This window comes from Rattus norvegicus, chromosome 3, assembly GCF_021556685.1.
Source record: "Rattus norvegicus strain SHRSP/BbbUtx chromosome 3, alternate assembly SHRSP_T2T, whole genome shotgun sequence".
NCBI classification, from domain to species: Eukaryota; Metazoa; Chordata; class Mammalia; order Rodentia; family Muridae; genus Rattus; species Rattus norvegicus.
Window position 1 is genome coordinate 107,320,882 of NC_141536.1, and position 19,093 is coordinate 107,339,974.

General features: G+C 40.7%; 1 protein-coding gene across 3 annotated transcripts in view; it reads right to left on the reverse strand.

The window, feature by feature from the left end:
- Positions 1 to 1,548: 1,548 nt before the first annotated feature.
- Positions 1,549 to 19,093, reverse strand: part of Ubr1 (ubiquitin protein ligase E3 component n-recognin 1) — a 110,319-nt gene continuing 92,774 nt past the window's right edge. For 2 of the 3 annotated variants that reach the window (XM_087653865.1, XM_087653866.1), the window contains 8 exons: positions 18,041 to 18,140; positions 16,737 to 16,870; positions 13,984 to 14,092; positions 11,795 to 11,851; positions 8,786 to 8,863; positions 6,896 to 7,066; positions 5,277 to 5,378; positions 1,603 to 4,032 (listed from right to left, as the gene is read on the reverse strand). In XM_087653865.1, the coding sequence (XP_087509991.1) occupies positions 3,891 to 4,032; positions 5,277 to 5,378; positions 6,896 to 7,066; positions 8,786 to 8,863; positions 11,795 to 11,851; positions 13,984 to 14,092; positions 16,737 to 16,870; positions 18,041 to 18,140 (893 nt within the window). In that variant the 3' untranslated portion in view covers positions 1,603 to 3,890. Of the gene's footprint in view, positions 4,033 to 5,276; positions 5,379 to 6,895; positions 7,067 to 8,785; positions 8,864 to 11,794; positions 11,852 to 13,983; positions 14,093 to 16,736; positions 16,871 to 18,040; positions 18,141 to 19,093 lie in introns of all 3 variants that reach the window. The other variant, NM_001178072.2, reaches the window with a different exon arrangement.

Here is a 19,093-nt window from a genome sequence, read left to right on the forward strand (position 1 = left end):
TATACTCAGAGTTTAGTTAACAAGCTGATCTGCATGACAGCAGTGTAATGCAAAGGGAAACGACATTAAGCAGCAAGCCCTATGCTTTCGAGGTCGCTCTTCCTCACTGAGCTTTGACTGCTTCGTTTCCCATCTTCCTATTTGACTCGTCTGCAATGCTTCATGTTAATTATCAGCTTGATGAGATCTAGAATTACCTGGGAAATGAACTTCTGCGCAATTGTCTTGATTAGCTGAGTTGAATCAGGAAGGCCTGCCCACCATGGTGAGGGGGACAGACCATTACCTGAGCTGGGATACTAGCCTGTACAAAAAAGGACAGAGTGAGCTGAGCCCAAGGATTGGTTGCTTCACACTCTCTGCCCATACAATGTGACAAGCTACTTAAGCTCCTCTTAACTGTGAATCAAAATAAACTTTCTAAAGTTGTTTTTTATCAGTGTATTTTTATCACAGCAATAGAAGAGTAAGACACTTTTGTATGTCTTTTTTTTTTCTCAGAAACATGGCTATGTTATGGAGGCTGGCACCCAAACTTATAGGCTCAAGCGACCTTTTTGCCTCAGACTCCTGAGTAATTGGGACTGCCAGGCACAAACAACCCACTGTCCTTGGCTTGTAGAATCTTTTTTTTAAATCTTCTATTGGTTAATAGTGTTTGACCTACTGTTTTACAATACTAGAACATTCTGAATTTATCTGTACAGTCACTCTTGCCTGTGAGTTAGTATCTTTTTTCTGTCTTGTGGCACTGGGAATCAAACCCAGGGTCTTACACATACTAGGCAGGTAAGTGGTCTACCTGACTAAACTCTTATCCCCAAAGTCTTTCTATTCCATGAGTTCCCTTTAGCATTTTTTGTAGGACAGCTCTGGTAGAGATAGATTCTCTTAGCTTTTTATTTGGAAATATCTTTTTTTCTCTTTCAATCCTGAAGGCTAGCTTTATCTTGGCTGATTTTCCCTCATCAGTACTAAGTACATCTTAAGTATTTCCTCTTTTCTTACAAGATTTTTTAGAAGTTTGCCATCAGGTAAACAGAGACACGGTTATGCTTGCTTGTTTTCTCTTGCAGTTTTGAGAATATTTATATTTTATACTTTTGAGAGCTTAATTATGATAATGGGGTAAAACTTGGTTGAATCAAAACCTTCCAGTTTTGTGCTATGTCATAAAATGTGTTTAATGTAGGCATGGAATACTACCTGAAAATAGTATGTATAAATCTACACATGGTGATGAAATGTACAGTTAAAAAGTTTGGAGGCCATTAACCCTAGAAGTCTGTGTCTTGAACAAACTTTAACCTGGCTGTGGTGACATATGCCTATAATTCCAGTAGTTGAGAGGTGGAGGTAGAAGGATCAGGAGTTCAAGGCCAGCCTTACGTCATGAGTTGGAGCCCAGCATGAGCCCCATGAGACTGCCTAAAACAAACAAACAAACAAACAAACAAAAATGGCTGGGCTGACACACGTTTAAGCATAACTTCTTTCTAGGTAGGCTTTTTATACTTCAAACCCAAATCCCCAAACATGAGAAGTCCCTTTTTTTCTTTTTAAATATACACATATAAGATATTTTATTTCAAAAAGCACAAGAACATTATACAAGTTTTTAATTTACATTTTTGCAATAAAAGATATCAATATATGCATCATTTGTATAACTTCATCATGAATGGAATTTGAATCAGTGGTATAAACATGTTGCAGTCACTAAATATAGATCATCATCATCACAGTGAACCAAAATGCATAGTTGTTATGAAATGACAAATGACCACTAAAAGGTGAACTCACAGCCCATACACTAACATAATAAATTAATTATACAGATATATGTTTATCTTTAATATCATTAAAATCCTTGCTAGGCCCTCGGAGCCATCCTACTAAACCAATTCTTTCACATTCTACACTAAATAAAGTGACTTGGTTGCTTAGGTAAACTTCTTAGCAGACTTAAATCGTTTGTCATGATGAATACTGTTAAAAGTCCCTTGGGCTGGGGCAGCACTGTGGCCTACGTCCACCCTCCAGTGCAGAGACTTCCATCTCAAGAAGCAGAACTCAGCAATGGATTAGGTTCTTTGGCTGGTGCTAGCTAGTCCTCCTGGCAGCTGGAAAGCTTAGCTCCAGGGTTTACAAATTAAATCTAAGAAGGCTAAAAATAAGAAGTCTTTATCCTTGGCAAATGGGGCCAGATGACTAAGGCAGAAATGAGCATCTTCTGTTGCCTATTCTAGCCCAGATTTCAGAGCTAAACAATCTCTCAAAAAATTATAGAAAAAACAAAGGGCAATGTTCAAATCACTTAATCATATTGGCAAATGGCACAAGCCAAATACTGAATTTACTGATTGTTATTATAATTGCTGTGAACTGTTCATTATGGTTCATCTAGTTCTGCTTTCTTCTGAATAGTATTTATCCAAGTAGGAAATCATGATTGTGAGTCTGCTGCCCGCTCACACCGATCCCTTACTGCAAAATCCACTTCTCATTCCATAAAAATGGCAACAAATTTAGCTCCAAATGTGCACCACTGATCACTTAGCAAATGCATTTTTACTTCCTTGCCTTCACTAAACAGAAGGCAGGAAAACACTTAGACATACACATGGCAGCAGTAGCCAAGGGCGAAAGAAGATACAATCTCCAAACACATCTTTCAAAAGCAATATTACCCAATACCACAGAAGCTAAAATAAGTATCAACTGATCTACTCACAAGTTCTTGGTATAAAACGTTAAAGCCAGGAATCAAGAAGTCTATGCACAGACTCAAGAGAGCTGTATTATTTATAAGCAAGATGGCTCAACCATAGCAGGTTATAACAGGACACAGACCTGATTACATTGCCCTTTTTTTTTGACTGTTCATATTAAATCACAAACTGTAGTTTATGAAAGGTTTCACATAGACATATCAAGGATCTCTTTCTTACAAGCCATAGAAGGATGCAGGCTTAAATACGAGTGTTCTAATTTCATCTTGTATGACCATTCACTGGGGCAATTTTCTGATTCTCATTCTACAAAGAGTTTGTTTCAGAACAGTAAGTTTTCTGAGAGTCAATAGGATGGGGCCACAAGAGAAAGAGATCGGACTGCAGAAACCTGCCTTAAAAAATGGAACGGATGGTTAACTTGTGACTCCACGGAGCTACCAGGAATCAGGTGAGGATAACAGACAGGCTTTTTGTATAAGGAATGCATAATGAGTACATTCTCCTAATTCTTCTTGAGGTCTACATGGGAAGGATGCTTTCCAGACTAGCACAACTAACACTGTCTATGTAGAGATTTAGATCAGTTTCTGGCTGAAGCCATAGGTGGTACAACAAGGATATTTCCTTAAAGAAGAAGGCTGTTTACATGTTTTGAAGTCTTTTCAGTTGAGAGATACTGCATAGCTGTGCAATTCCTCTTTAGACATCACAGGTGATCAGCATCGTGCCAGATCTAATGCTAAATCACACTCGGAAAACACCAAATACACAAGTGCAGAGACGTTAACCAGACAAAGAAATGTCCACAAATGCTTGTAGTGACCTCATCAACCAGGTGGATGATTTGAAATGAGATAGGACAGTTATGAAAGGAAACGAGTTTTCTGGAAATATTAGCAGAAATAGACACTTGGGTGAACAAGCATTTCTTTAGTGTTCTAGAACATAAACCATTATGTCTTGTTTTTTCCTTGAAGCTTATGTTTGATAATTGAAAGCAATATTCCATTAAGGAATATTTTATTAATGTATGTGAATCTGGACATGGGTCAAAAGACCCTCCAATACTTCCCCATCCTTAGAAAGTTGTCTAGAATTTTAGATCAGTCTTTATTGTTGATGTCACTCATGATTGTCCTGAGGCAGAGCTGGAGCTCAGAGTAACTGCCAGTTGAATCCAAACAGCATCTGATTAGTCTCCTGGCTCCGAGCAATCTCTTCTATAATGCAGTGCTGTTGCCAGACCAAATGCAGCTTCCGATACCGCTCCCGAGATAAATGAAGTGGGTTTCCCCTCCTTCAGGAAAAAATAAACAAAAATGACATCTAAGCTTTAATCAATACCAATGACATCTCTTAAGTCAGCACACAATGCAGACATCCCTGCAGCTGTGAGCACAAGGACAGGGCTGAGAAACGGCAACTCCTCATGATTACTAAGAATGTGGTATACCGCTTAGTTAAGGAAGCAGAAGTGGACTCCTTGACTATTTGGGAAATCAGGCCTCATACATTATGAACATAATAAGACCTCATTTAAACAGGTTCTAACTTGAAGCAGCTCTGGTCTTTTCTGGTGGGCTCCAATGGCTTTCTGTCAATTGATACAGTGTCCAGGTTGGGTTTGAACAGTGATACTCCAATGACCCTCCTGCTTCATCCTCCCAGTTAGCAGGGCGACATCATCATGCCTGGCTTAGCAAATGTTTTAAGTAACTACATTTCTATTCCAGGGCTACCTAGTTTGCAACACTGTGCCAGCTAACCTAGAAAGCCTCAAGTCTGTTGAGCACAGTAATAGAGATAACTGGCATCTCAGCCCCTGGGACATCAACACTTTCATCATTAACTTAAGAATTCTACATTTTTGTACTTTTCTAGAACAGCTCAAGATTTTCATCAGTTATTAAATATTTTGTTGTTGTTGCTATTGGTTTAGACTCTCACCATGTGGCCCTGGCTGGCCACTATTTAGATCTGATGAGCCAGAGACCCACCTGCACTTGCCTCTTGTGTACTGAAATTAAAGGTGACCTTCACCCTGACCAGCATTAACTACTTTTACCACGCAGTACTCCCTTAAGCTTCAAGTCCAATGCTGTCTCAATAAAAACAAATCCCTATATGAGCCAACAGATCCCAAGTCCTATCTAGTGAATGTACTCATTTTGGACGATATTTTAAAAGAATAATAAAGTTTGGGAGAGAACTTTGTCAGTAAGGTGCCTGCTGTGCAAGTGAGGACCTAAGCTCAAGGCCCCTAACCTACATAACATGAGTGTGATGGCATGAGGTACTGACCAGCCTGCTAGAATCCGTGAGCTGTCAAGGGTCTCACAGGGCCAGGCAGGCTGGAGAGTGGGGTCAGTGGTTTAGTCACTACTGTTGCAGAAGAGGTTCAGTTCTTAGCACCTAAATGACAGCTCACAACCATCAATAACTCTATTTCTAGGTTTGTATATTTAAAGAACTGCTAATATACAATAAAGCAAATGAAATATAAGATGACTGATTAAACCTTCTATTAAAGGAAAATCTTACTTTAGCCCTGGGTCTGTTTCTCCATATTCATCCAAGTAAGGGGCTGGGTAGGCACAGCCTCTGGCTTTTCCTTCTACCAGGACCACTCTGCATTCTCTGATTCTGAAAAAGAAAACAAATGTTAGGAAACACTGTTAGATACATACATGCAAATGATAGTCACTGAATCAAAGTTAAAGTTAAGACATGGTCAGTAAGCTTTTAAAAATCAATAAAAAGGCAACACAGCCATGGATGAACACACTCAACTATGGGCGTTGTTGGTTTTTTGGTTTGTTTTTTTTTTTTTTTTTTTGGTTTGTTTTTGAAGTTCTCTCTGTGTGTGTAGCCCTGGCTGTCTTGCAACTCAGCAACTTGGCTGCCCTTGAACTCATCCCCAACCTCTACCTCCCTAGTGCTGGGATTAAAAGGCGTGTGTTATCACCATCCAGCAGTAAGCTGTATTTTGTCTGAGTAGAAGGAAGAGACACTGCTGTTTTTCTTGATGCAATAGAAAAGGATCCATGAATCTAGAAAAATGGGAAGTCAGTAATTCCGGCTGGATTTACTAAAAGGGAGACTGTCCTGTGAGCCATAGGACCCTGGAGAAATGTGGCTAGGGCTATTTCTGCCTTTTTCTAACTTGTTACTTAGGCAGAAGGGGGCTTCAAAACAAGACAGAGCATCCTCCAGTCTAGAACTGTCGACCAAGGAAATGTTCAAGGCTTTCCTAGTTGAAGCCTCCAATTTTTTGAGGGCACTGAGACACTTACTGTGGAGAAATGGTTAAAGACCACAATGAGAACTCATATGGCAAATCATAAATATACAGTTGAGATAAGTAGAACTTGTTCATGTGGCATCTCTAGCATAACTTCTATGCCATTCTTTCCTCTCGTTTCAAAGGTTGCCTTTAAGCAATGATAATATATCGTACAATAAGCCTTTGGGGTTTATACAGACAAAAATTAAATTTCACAGGTTAAGTGGACAGAGAAAACACAAAAATCTACTTTAAATTTTATTTCTCCCATGCGAGGTATCTTCTTTTATAAGCATTTATTACTATTGTTCTAAGTAGTCAATCTTTTGTTTAAAGAAGGAAATAAAAACATCTAAAAGACATGTTTAGGCCAGAAGGCACTTGGGAGGCAGGATCTCTGGGAGTTCAAGGCCAGCCTGGTCTATATAGAGAGAACCTGTCTCAAAAATAAATAAATAGCTTGGTATGGTGGCCCATGCATTAAATCCCTGCACTCTGGAGGCAGAATCAGAAGATATCTGTAAGTTCCAGGCCAGCATGGACTACAAAACAAGTTCCAAGACAACCAGAGCTACACAGAGAAATCCTGTCCCAAAAAGCCTAAATAAACAAGTAAATACATACATAAATAATACAGTCTAAAGTTAATAATTTACACATACTTTATAAACATAAGTTTTAAGATTTCAAGCTTTCCCTTTATATCTAAATATTACACAGAACTGGAATCACTGATATAAAGTCTATACCATTTAAGACCTCTCTAACAACGAAGGAAATGTAAACAGAATCTTATTTTTTTTTTAAAGAACTACTTATTCTATTGGCATATTCACTGGATAAGACCCCTCATGAGCTTCCAAATGACTATACTCACTTTAGGAAAATGCAGACTCCAGCACCACACTGAAGTGCATGAAAAACGCACGCTCCAACCTCCTCCCCATTCACGATTTCTTGGCAACAGATGTTCTGAGAACACAGGATGGCCCCACAGAAAAGACAGAGGACAGGGTGCTTTCGCTCATCATCTGAAGACCGTGGACACCTCAACAGGGGAAGACATACCATTCAGTGTGTTGGAAAACCAGAACCAGATTATGTATCTATTTAGTAATAAACATGTTTTTTTTTTATCATTCACCCTACTCAGCAAAGAAAGCTACTAAAAGACAAAGGACGTTTAAAATGATTGCTCATTTATTTTACTTGAAGGGGACATTAAAGAAATCAAGGGGCTAAGGAGATGGCTCGGTGGTTAAGGGAGTGTTCTGCTCTTGCAGAACATGAGTTCATTCTAGCATCACATAACTGCCTGTAACTACAACTCCAAAGGATCTGATGCCCTCTTCCGGCCTCCATGGAAATTTGCACACACGAAGCATATACATACATCAATATATGTAACTCTCCAAAAAAAAAAATTTTTTTTTTTAACTTAGCTCCACTTAAAGGAGGCCTATGTCACCAGAGAATCTTGCTCCAGGTTACCAGTCAGCATAGTCTCCTGAGCCAGGCTCATCTATGCTGCCCACTGCTCAGGGACTTTGCTCTAGCTCAACCTCCTATACCAAGTAACAGACCCCAGTGTCCCCTGCTTGAGCCACCGTATGCCTGGGAACCTCCTGTGCCAGACCTGTACTGCTCTTTACCTTGGTGAGAGAAGTTCCTTACTGCAGTGGGTAGTGTTAATACACAGAACTGCTCAACAACAGGGCAGGAATTAGCAACTGAGATGGCTCAGCCACAGACAGAGCATGTATATCAACCTGCCCTACAGGTGCTGGGAAATGCTGTCTCCTGATCCTGGCCTGGCTGCTGTGTGCATAAATGCATAGCAGCTGCCATCACCTGCACAGTTAATTCCAGCCTGGGGCCTGGGTCAGCTCAGTGGTTAAGCACACTTGTTACTCTTACAGAGAAGACACAAGTTCCAATTCCTACCACCCACATGTGACTCACAACCATCTGTAGTTCTAGGAATCCAATGCATTCTTCAGGTAACCATGAGTATTAGGCATGCGCATGGTGCACATATATACATATATGTGCAAAACCCTCATATGCATGAAAAATAAAATCCAGCACAGAGTAAGGAGGGCCTACTGAGCCCCCAGCTGAGGAGCTACTGGAAGCTGATGTCTGCTAGGGTAGAGTCACTTTTCTTGGTGGTGAGGGGTGGGGTGGAGCCACTAGTAGGATGCCTATCCCCTATATCCACACTCATATGGGCAGCACTAATAGGGCTCTATTAGCTAGAAAAACAAGAGTGTCAAGTTTCGAGGAAGATGTGTTTGAAGAGACCTGGCAGAATTGGAGGAGGGTAATATGGAGAGTGGATATGATCAAAACACACCATGCATGAAATTTTCAAAGAATAAGTAGCAGGATGTAGTATCCTGATTGAGCTTGGATACAGCCTAATGACAAAGGCTTTTAATAAACTCCAGCAACACACACACACACACACACACACACACACACACACAAAACCCATACCTCTAATTAAACCATAGTAAGAAAATTCATTATTAAATATACAGTTAGTAGGCTTGGTGGCAGCTCCCTTATCATTGGTCACTTTTTCACAATAAGTTCATTGGTTGTAGGGTAGGCCAAATGCAAACTCAGGAAAGTTATTGCGCTCTCTCTCTCTCCTCTCTCTCATGCACGCACACACATAAATAAACACACACACATACACATACACACACACACACACACACACACACACACACACACACACACACACACCTTTTCTTCTTACCTAAAGTGAGAAGCTTGATTTAGAAGACAGCTGTAGTCATCAGGAAGCTCTATCAAACTATTTCTTTTTCTAGGGTACCTAGAAGCATAGTTTAAAAGGCAGTTTTATATGAGTAAGTGGATTAAAACTGAAGAAGGCTTCAGGGCATGGTATATTTACTTATCTATAAACTAAGGTTGAAATATATTCCAACCATGGGCATAACATCAATTTGATGTTTTCAGGAAAAATAAAGAAGAGAAATATTGAACTCTGTTAAGACTCGACAGTTTAAGAGGTGTTAAATATAAGTATGAAGGAACTGGGCATAATTGTGTACACCTTTCATCCTAGCATCAAGAGGCAGAGGCATGCAGATCTCTGAATTCAAGGCCAGCCTGGTTTACACAGTGACTGTGTGTGTGCTTATGTGTACATGTATCAAGGAAACACCCAAAACTCTTTAAGACTAAATGAGATACTGCAGTGAAACAGAGTCAGTTCAGCAGTTGATACTCCAGCTCCTTTTCCTTTCAACAGGCAGGTACCAATTTAAGGGTGGCAAGTGTTAGCATCCATTCCCTTCACATAAGAGAGGGTAAAAGACCTATGTAGCCTAAAGAAGGTCATATGAATAACATGAGACTCTCCCTAGATGAAAACTAATTCACATTTTATAATTTAAAAAATAATTTAAGAATATTATTTATTTTATGTATATGGTTTTGCCTGCATGTATGTCTGTGCACTGTGTGTGTGCCTGCTGCTCAACTTGGTCAGAAGACAGCATTAGATCCCATGAACCTAGAGTTACAGATGGCTGTGAGCTGCCATGTGGGTGCTGGGAATTGAACCCAAGTCCTCTGGAAGAGCAGTATTATTAACTTCTAAGCCATCTCTCTAGCCTTTCACTTTATAATTCTTGATTCGGCTAAAAATAATCTTCTCTAAAACTAAACCTGCCTCATTAGGAATTGTCTCACCGGGCATGGTGGCTCATGCTTAGAACTCTAGCAGATAGGAAACTGAGGCAAGAGGGTTTTTGGTTTGAGGTCAACTTGGGCTATATGTTATGTGGCAGTTCTAGGTTACCTGGAATTATATAGTAAGACAGTCTCAAAAACACCAAACAAACAAAAGAAGAATCTTTTCCTCTTTAAGTTTCCTTTTTCTTTTAATTTTCTATTTTTTTAAAGCTTTTTTTTAAAGCAAATCTTTTTTAAGATTTATTCATTTATTATATATAAGTACACTGTAGCTGTCTTCAGATACACCAGAAGAGGGCATCGGATCTCTTTACAGGTGGTTGTGAGCCACCATGTGGTTGCTGGGAATTGAACTCAGGACCTCTGGAAGAGTAGTCGGGTGCTCTTAACCGCTGAGCCATCTCTCCAGCCCCCTTTTTTTTTTTTCTTTTCTTTTCTTTTCTTTTTTTTTTTTTTCGGAGCTGGGGACCGAACCCAGGGCCTTGTGCTTGCTAGGCAAGCGCTCTACCACTGAGCTAAATCCCCAACCCTCTTTAATTTTCTAAAGATATATCCCATTCTGTAACTTGGGTTGGTTTCAAATTCAATGTGTAGCCCAGGCTGGCCTCAAATAAACATTAATCCTCTTATCTCAGCCTCCCAAGTACTGGGACTACAGACATAAGCCATCATACCTACTTTCCTCTTTATATTTCTTTAAGGCATTAATGGTATATTCTACATATTATTACATTTTATGCTATAATGTTATATATAAAAATACATATATAAGTCATACAATGTATATAAAGTATACATATGTATATAAAATTTTATGTACATAACTAAGATTGCCAGTTACTCATAACCGAAAACAGTATATATGTGTTTTCTCCTTTAAATTTCTCAGATTATTTCAGTACCATGCTGTAAAAGATATTTAAAAAGCACACCGTGACATGAAGTAAATAAAAACTACATGGTATCACTGGTTGGCATGGCACACGTTCCTACTTCTCTAGAGTACAGTGTCTGTCTTTCCTGGGTGCTGCGCAGAAGCTGCTTCCACAGGCACTAGTGCTGGGCCTGTAGGGAGACAGCTTATGCAGATTTACACTGCAGCTGAGAGGAGTGCAGGGGCCAAAGAGATAAGAGAAGAGGGCAAGTGTATGTTAGCTCACAACCTTTACTTCACTGAAAGAAAAGTGGTTTGTAGTAGGAGTCAACTCTTGTGTCAGTTTGTTGAAGCAATTCGAGTCACATAAAACTTAGATGGTACACATAATATAATAAATATAATATAATATAAGCCAGGTCACAGGAAAAGATGCCGTCCTCTTGAATGCTTTAGGGACTGAGGAGGCTGGCAGGTATATGTAGACACACTCACATGCCAGGGAAGACAGGCTTCAAGGAAAAGGTGGCATTTGTACATGTACTTGAGGGAAAAATGTAGATTCTGACAGAACCATAACTCAAGAGAAAAGAGGGCTGAGGAAGCTTCTTGTCAGTTTGGAAACAGTCTCATTTCCTTACAAAGCCCAGTCTGGCCTGCAACTCATAACCCTCATGCCTCAGTCTCACAGCTATGTGCTACCATGCCCAGCCTAAAAAAAGTTGGTTTTTTGTTTTGTTTTGTTTTGAGGTACACATGGGGTCTAGTTTCTAAGCATATACACAAGAAGGGGAGAAGACTAGTCAGATCTACTTATATTGATATTCTCAAAGGGTGGAGGAACTAGTTTATATGAACAGTGTACAGCACCACCTCCTGGCTTTAGTAAACTAGCAGCTCCCGGACACCAGCTCCTTTTCCTTTCGACAGGCAGGTACCAATTTAAGGATGATTCCAGTGGAGCTGGCGGCTTCTGACAATTTAAGAAGGAAGGGATAACCATTCTGAGAAAAAAAAATCAGTTCAGGAAGAACCTGGCCAAGACCAACAGACACACAGAAAACAGTGAACTGAGAATAAAGGGGACAGACCAGAATTAAGGTAAACCAACCAAATATTTAAGAAGCACAGTTCTGGATTTACAATAAAGACTTAAATAGTGAAACCAACCTGACCAGAGCACTTTTCTGCTTCAAAGAGTTGAGTAAGGCAGGATCTCCACACCACCTGTACGTGGACCCAAGAGAGAAGGAGGTTAGTCCCAGGTTCGCTGCACGCCAGCCACTCTCTCTACTTTCCTCCGTGTGCTAAGTTTACCTCTTAACCCTTTCTCTCTCCCTACCCTCCCAACCCCTTCTAAATTCTTTTTCAAGGGTTTGGTCAATTAGTGTCTAGAACAGAAACCATCTATCAATTTAAATTAGAGAAATTAATACCAGGAAGAAGCAATATAAGCAACAGGGACTCGGCACATAGCGTGGCGTGGTGTGCTTGCCTATTGCAAATCTCTACATTCAACCCTCAGACAGGAGAGGTGGGGGGAAGGGCTGAGAAGGCCGGCGAGACAAAGGACAAGTAAGCCTTAGTGCAGGTCGGAGGAGTGGGAGGAAAGACAGCATCACTGTTGCTCTGGGTCGAGTCACCCGTGGGTAACAGGATCTCAGCAGGCTTTTCTGTTGTCAACTAGAGCAGGAAGAGCCACAGTCACTGCTGAAAAGATGTGCTAGGAGGCAGAGAGAAGTGGCTGGCAACTCTGCGTCCGTAGTCTCCCTTCCTTCCAGCACCTTGCTCGTGCCTCCCACTGGCTGCACCTACACTGAATCCAACTGACAAAGACTTGAGGCAAGCAGGACCAGGAAGAACACAAATGGCAGGGACTTCCTTAACGCTTAAACTAAAATAGTACATCTAAGACTCAGCTACTCCATACTCAGCTACACGCTAAATGAAGTTTGTGATTCACAGCACCCATGAGAACTTAGGAAGCAAAGCGAAAACCGGACAGAGCCTTGGGCACGAGACTTACATTCACCCAGCTCTGACCTGGGCGTGAGAAAGACAAGGAAGTAAGGAGGATAAACAAAATCACGGGAGAGCAAGAGTTCAGAGTAACACGGTGAAACTGATATCCTAAGATATCAGAGAAACAGTAGGGAGAGTGGAGGCTGGAGACAGACAGTAAACAAGAAGTCAGGATCCAGTGAGGCAGAAAGTCTATCTGAAAGGGAGGCACATGCCTCCCTAGGTCACTTCAGGGCTAGTCTGCTCTGCCAGATGCCTGTCTCTCAGCCACTCTCCTGACACATGCTTTACCACTTTCTCGACAGTTTCATATACAGTTCCAGATTTCACTCTCTCTGCCTTTTGCATAAGCGCTCATGTACTGAGAACCAGACTCAAAGGTGCTACATAATCAAAGGATGATCTTGAACCTCTAGCCTCTCCCTCCAGAGTTCTGGGATTATAGGTACATGTGCCATTGTGCCTGGTTCATAAGGTGCCTGGGGCTGAACAGAGAGGACTTTGTGCATGCCAGGCCAGAACTCTATCAACTGAGCAGTACTACAACCCCCAGTATGAGCTTGTTAGATTTCTTTCTCTCTTTCTCTCTTTCTCTCTCTCTCTCTCTCTCTCTCTCTCTCTCTCTCTCTCTCTCCCTCCCTTCCTTCCTTCCTTCCTTCCTTCCTTCTTTTTTTTTTTTTTTGAGATGGGGTCTTACTATGTAACCTTGCATGGCCAGGAACTCACAGAAATCTGCCTTCTCCCTCTGCCACCCAAGTGCACCATGATCAGAGTCTTTGATTCTTAATTATGATTCTATTTATGAGTACTTCCCTCTCCCCACCAAATTTTAAGATCAGAACAAAATAATAACTGTACAAAAATCAAATAAGGAAAATGGCCCCCAGCCGTGGAGCATCGACTCCCTTCTGCCCAGAGGCGCTCTTGACCCCATGCCTTAAGCCTTTGCATTCGGAGTCTCCGACATTCCTGCTTCTTGCAGCCAATGTCAAGCTACTGAAAGCTTAGAAAATTGTAATTTAAAAAATTTTCAAATTAAGAGAAAGGAATTGATTGCGATCCCCATTTTTGATTCTAGCATTTAGACAGCAGATGCAAGAGAAACAGGAGTTCAAGGCCCTCCTCAGCTGCATAGTGAGTCTTAGACCAATTTGGGCTACATTAGGCTCTGCCTTAAAAACATAAAAACAAACGTTTCAAATTGAGCCCTAGAGGAGTCTGAAGATGAACTGAGTTTGGAGTCAAACCCCTGTAATCAAAACCAATCAAAAATTAAGATAAACATAAAAAAATTCAAACTAGATAAAACCCACCAATCACATTCACCCTCATAGTACCTCTGAAGTAAGGGCCTTATGGTATCCCAATATTCCTGGAAAAGCAGGAACAAATTTGTGGGTAAAGAGAGATAGCTACAGAGTGCACTGAATTCTCCTTCAGCAGAGTCTGCAAGAAATATCAAGAGAGATGTAATGAGCACATTATTCTGATCTACTCAGTGTGAAGGAGCTCCGTCATTGTTTACACTCATTCCTATCTGCTCCATAAAACAGTAGGTGGCAAGTAAGCCACAATGATTCTTTTATAACACAGATCTGAGTCATCCTGATCAGATGGCTCCTATGACTAACCACCACACTTAGTATACAATACAAAGTCTCTTCTTCTGGGGGTAGTATGTTGAGACAGGTGGTACTTTGCTGATGATAGAACCCAGGGACTGGACTCGTGAAGTACTCTACTGAGCTACACGCTGGCTCACAAAGCCTTTATTGTGGCATAAATGCCCAGATGAAATACATACATCTGGCTACCTCCTGGACCTCCCTGCACAGTAGGTTTGCATCTGGAATCCTATCTTCACAGTTCTCTTACTATGCCAAGCAAGACCTTTGCATTGAAATCTGTCTGGCTCTCTGTCCAGCTTAGCTCCATATCTGCTGCTCTTAGTTTAACGTCTCCTTGGAGAAAAGTCTTCCTGACAACCTACGTCCAAGAGTCCTGACCCCGATCAGCTTTACTTTGTAGGACTCATCACCACCTGGGATTACATCATGCATATTTAAGCTTCTTTATATTTGCCTGAATCCTGACGAAAGAAAAATACTTTAGTTTTTTTTTTTTTTTTTTTTTGGTTCTTTTTTTTTTTGGTTCTTTTTTTCGGAGCTGGGGACCGAACCCAGGGCCTTTCGCTTCCTAGGTAAGCGCTCTACCACTGAGCTAAATCCCCAGCCCCAATACTTTAGTTTTTAATGACAGCTTTAGATAAATACATGAACTTTCTATGTGTGGCAGCACACAGAAATTACTTGGAGAGTAACATCCTATTTTATAGAGAACCCTGACAAAGCTTGATCACACCTAACCTATTGAATGGAGTTCAAGATAAGGATGTTAGCAGTCAGTAAAGGTGACCTCATTTGTGTATTCTCAAAAGACGAAATGAGTCTCTAGATAATTCCAGTCACTTTTAAAATCAAACAAATATTCTGACCCCCACAAAGAAGACATAGTAAGTAAGGTAGCCTTCTCTACTTTTGTCTAGATTTAGAAATAGTAAAAGAAAAAAAAAATGATGCTGTTAGTAAATACAGGTTTTTGATATTTGGAAGGCCTTTTTTTTCCCTCTATCTTTATTAAATTGGGTATTTCTTATTTACATTTCAGTTGTTATTCCCTTTCCCGGTTTCCAGGCCAACATCTCCCTAACCCCTACCCCTCCCCATCCTCCCCCCATTACCGCCCTCCCCCCAACAATCCCGTTCGCCAGGGGTTCAGTCTTGGCAGGACCAAGGGCTTCCCCTTCCACCGGTGATCTTACTAGTCTATTCATTACTACCTATGCAGTTGGAGCCCAGGGTCAGTCCATGTAGTCTTTGGGTAGTGGCTTAGTCCCTGGAAGCTCTGGTTGGTTGGCATTGTTGTTCATATGGGGTCTCAAGCCCCTTCAGGCTCTTTCAGTCCTTTCTCTGAATCTGAAGACCTTTTCGATCATTATTTTAATCCATCAGTATAGCAAAATCCAAAATCCAAATTCAAGTATATATAATAAAGTCACCTTCCTGTCTAAACAGTTCTTTTCCATAAAGGTAACAAACATCTCTAATTTCCTGTATACCCTACCAGTTATTCTTCATATAGGTAGTTTATTTTACCTTTGAGGCAAGTTCTCCCAATATAGCCTTAGGAAGCCTGGACCTCCCTATGTAAACCTGGCTGCCTTCAAACTAATAGACGTCTGCCTGCCTCTTCCCCCTGAGTACTGGGATTAAACTGTGTGCCACTACATTCAGCGTCCACATACGTACTTTAAAAAAACTGTATGTACACATGTTCATGTATGTGCATGTACTTGTGCGTGCTCACAGGCCTTGCTCTCATATGGAGGTTAGAGGACAATTTTTAGGAGTCAAGTTCTTTCTTTCTACTTTGTTAATCCAGATCTGTCTTGTTTCTGTCTTGTTTCTTCTGTGACCCAAGTTAGCTGGGCCATAGCATTCAGGGCCATTCTCCTGCCTCTGCTCCCATTTCTTTATAGAAATGGTAAGATTGCAATTGCTTGCCACATCTGGCTTTTAAATTTTATTTACTTTTTACATTTACCTCTTTACTGGAGGAGGGCAGGGGCGTGACTCTACCACAGTGTGCATGTTGCAGGTCTGAGAACGACTTGAAGGGTTAGCCTCCTCTTCTTCTGCATGGGTTCCAGGGAGTGACTTTATGCTGTCAGGTTTGGTAACAAGTACCTTAGCCAGGGAGTTCTCATGCTGCCCTATTAAGTGGGGTGTGGGGATTGAATTGGGCCATCAAGCTTGCACTTGTAGCACATCTATCTGCTACATGCCTCTCCTCCCACTGGTATGAAACTATTCTAATAACTTAAGGATTTAACTATACACTCAGGAACTACCAGTAGGATTTGCCACTTAGGAAACCAAACTGGATTTTGGCTTTTAATTTTAACTCCCCTGGGCAGGGGTGCCTGTGTTCAGGGTGAACACAGATGAAGTAGGGCAGAGGTGGTTCCACTGTTCTCTCTGTCAGTGAAGACAAGTCTCCGTTTTCTCTCTGATCTCAGTCTTCTACTTACTGGCAAACAGTTCTTCAGGCGGAGTTACTCCGAGTAAATAGTGGAAAAGCAGTGCAGCACAGCGGAGGTAAGGGGTGATGCCATTCCTCAGGGAGAGCCACAGGTACCAGCCAGGAGCACCACACCCAATGAGGCTGGGGGCAACAATTCCAGAACAGAACATATACCAGATTGAAAGTACATTTTAAACATGACCACTGTTAAAATCATGTTTGGTTAATAATGTCTTAGTTTCTAAGCATTTTTTAAAAAAGCATTCAGTTAGCCAACAGTGTTTAATGTATCTATTTTCTAAAGGAAATCTAAACTTTTATTTTTTTTAGTCAGGTAGGTTCTAACCTTTTTCGTCCATCTGACAAAGACACTAAAGCCCTGTGAGCATTAGGCAAAGTCTCTGCCAAGGGCAAACCCCAGCCTCTACCACGGAGACTCTGAAAAGTGCATCAGCACTCTCTTTCCTTAGGTAAGGATAAAAACAAAGCAAAAGTAAAACAAAAGTCGATAGAAAAAAACCAAAGCATTTTAAAGTATCTTGACTCTTACACGGTTCTCCCTGCAATGTGTAGCAAAGCCCATAAAGCTTTCATTTTCTTCCCATTGTTACTGAGATAAAGAACATAAAACAAAACCAAAAAAATTCTCCACCTTTGCAATGAAATAAGAAGAAAAACGGAGTAATAAAGTGACTGGATTTCCTAAAAAATGAGTATGTTCCTTGTGCCTATATAAAACCCTGACAATAATCTATAAGGTAACAAGTCTACTTCAAGGGTAAAATGTAAATAATTCAAACTATGGCTTTCAACTGACAATAGCATGTCAACATTATCAGTTTTAACAAACAAACCACCAAAATACAAAAATGTGTATAGGGAAATAAAAGTAAACATTTTAATCCTCTGCTCAATTTTCTTGTAAATTTATATTGGCTATATACATTATATATAATGATTATACCATATATGCACATTAAAATATAAATGCAAAATTAGCTCTCACATTAATAATTAAAAATATCAAAAGCTTTAGGTATTTACATACATCGAGGGACATCACTGTAACAAGGCAGCTTATTTTCTATTTTATTTAAAACAAACAGTTCTAATCTACTACATTTTACTTCAAGGGAAAAATCAAAGTAAATTTTCTTTACTATAAGCCTATCCTACAAACAAAATCACAAACTAAAAGGCCTTAGCTGATTTTAAAGCAAGAATTCAAATGGCTGAAAGGAACATTGGCAAGCGTTTGAACAAAGACGTGGACTTCCTGAGGGACGCTCAGGCCAGTGTTCTGCTACTCACCCGTCTGTGTGCTGTGAGACTTCCACGAAGAGAGCAGACGCACAGCGAGCCTCTTCACTGTCCTCTCCACCCTCATTAAGTGGGAGTCCTGGAGACTGATCTGCAGGGCAGATTTAAAAATTTGCTCCCTGCTAGAGAGGTAAAGGACAGCACAAGAAGAACTACAGAGTACACAGCCTGTGGCTGTGCGGGCTCTCTGAGACTGGGAGCGTGCACGGGATAGACCCAGGGGTCCATACATACATAGCAGATGTGCAGCTCGGTCTTCATGTGGGACCCTAATAGCAGGAGCAGCGGCTGTCTCTGACTTTGTTGCCTGCCTTTGGATCCCTTTCCCCTGACTGGGCTGCCTTGTTTATCATCAATAAAAAAACTAATTCTACTGTAACTTGATATGCCAAGGTGGATTGAAATCCATGGGAGGCTTCCTCTTCTCTCAGGAGAAAAGGATGAGAGAGTGTGTGTGTGTGTGTGTGTGTGTGTGTGTGTGTGTGTGTGTGTGTGAGTGGGGGGTGTGTGTGTGTGTGAGTGGGGTGTGTGTGTGTTGAGGAGGGGACTGGGAGGAAAGGAGGAAGGGAAAACTGTGATCTGTAATCTGTATGTAAAGTAAATAAATTGATTAATGAAAGAATAGACCTACTCCCACCCCCTACCCAAGGATTCTGCTCCCTAACCAGTGTGTTAAGCCGCAAATTAATGATTCCAGAACATTTCTGTAACTGCTTTGTCCTTTATATTAAACCCCTCAGCTTCAAGTTTATTATATACAAATGGAGATAAAATGGCTACCTTGCAGTTTCTTATGACAGATTGTTATGGCACATTTGAACAGAGTTATTATTTTCAAATTGCCTATGTATTAATGCATTTGAAAGGTCATAAAGTTTCTCTGAATGACTTGTTTTCATTTTCCAAATAAAATCTAAAGGCACACTTTACCTTTAAAAGTTGCCAACAGGGTTGGTAGGATAGTTCAGTAGGTAGAAGCACATTCTGCCAACTCTGACAACCTAAATTCAATACCCAGAACCCATACAGTAGAAGAAAAGTGAC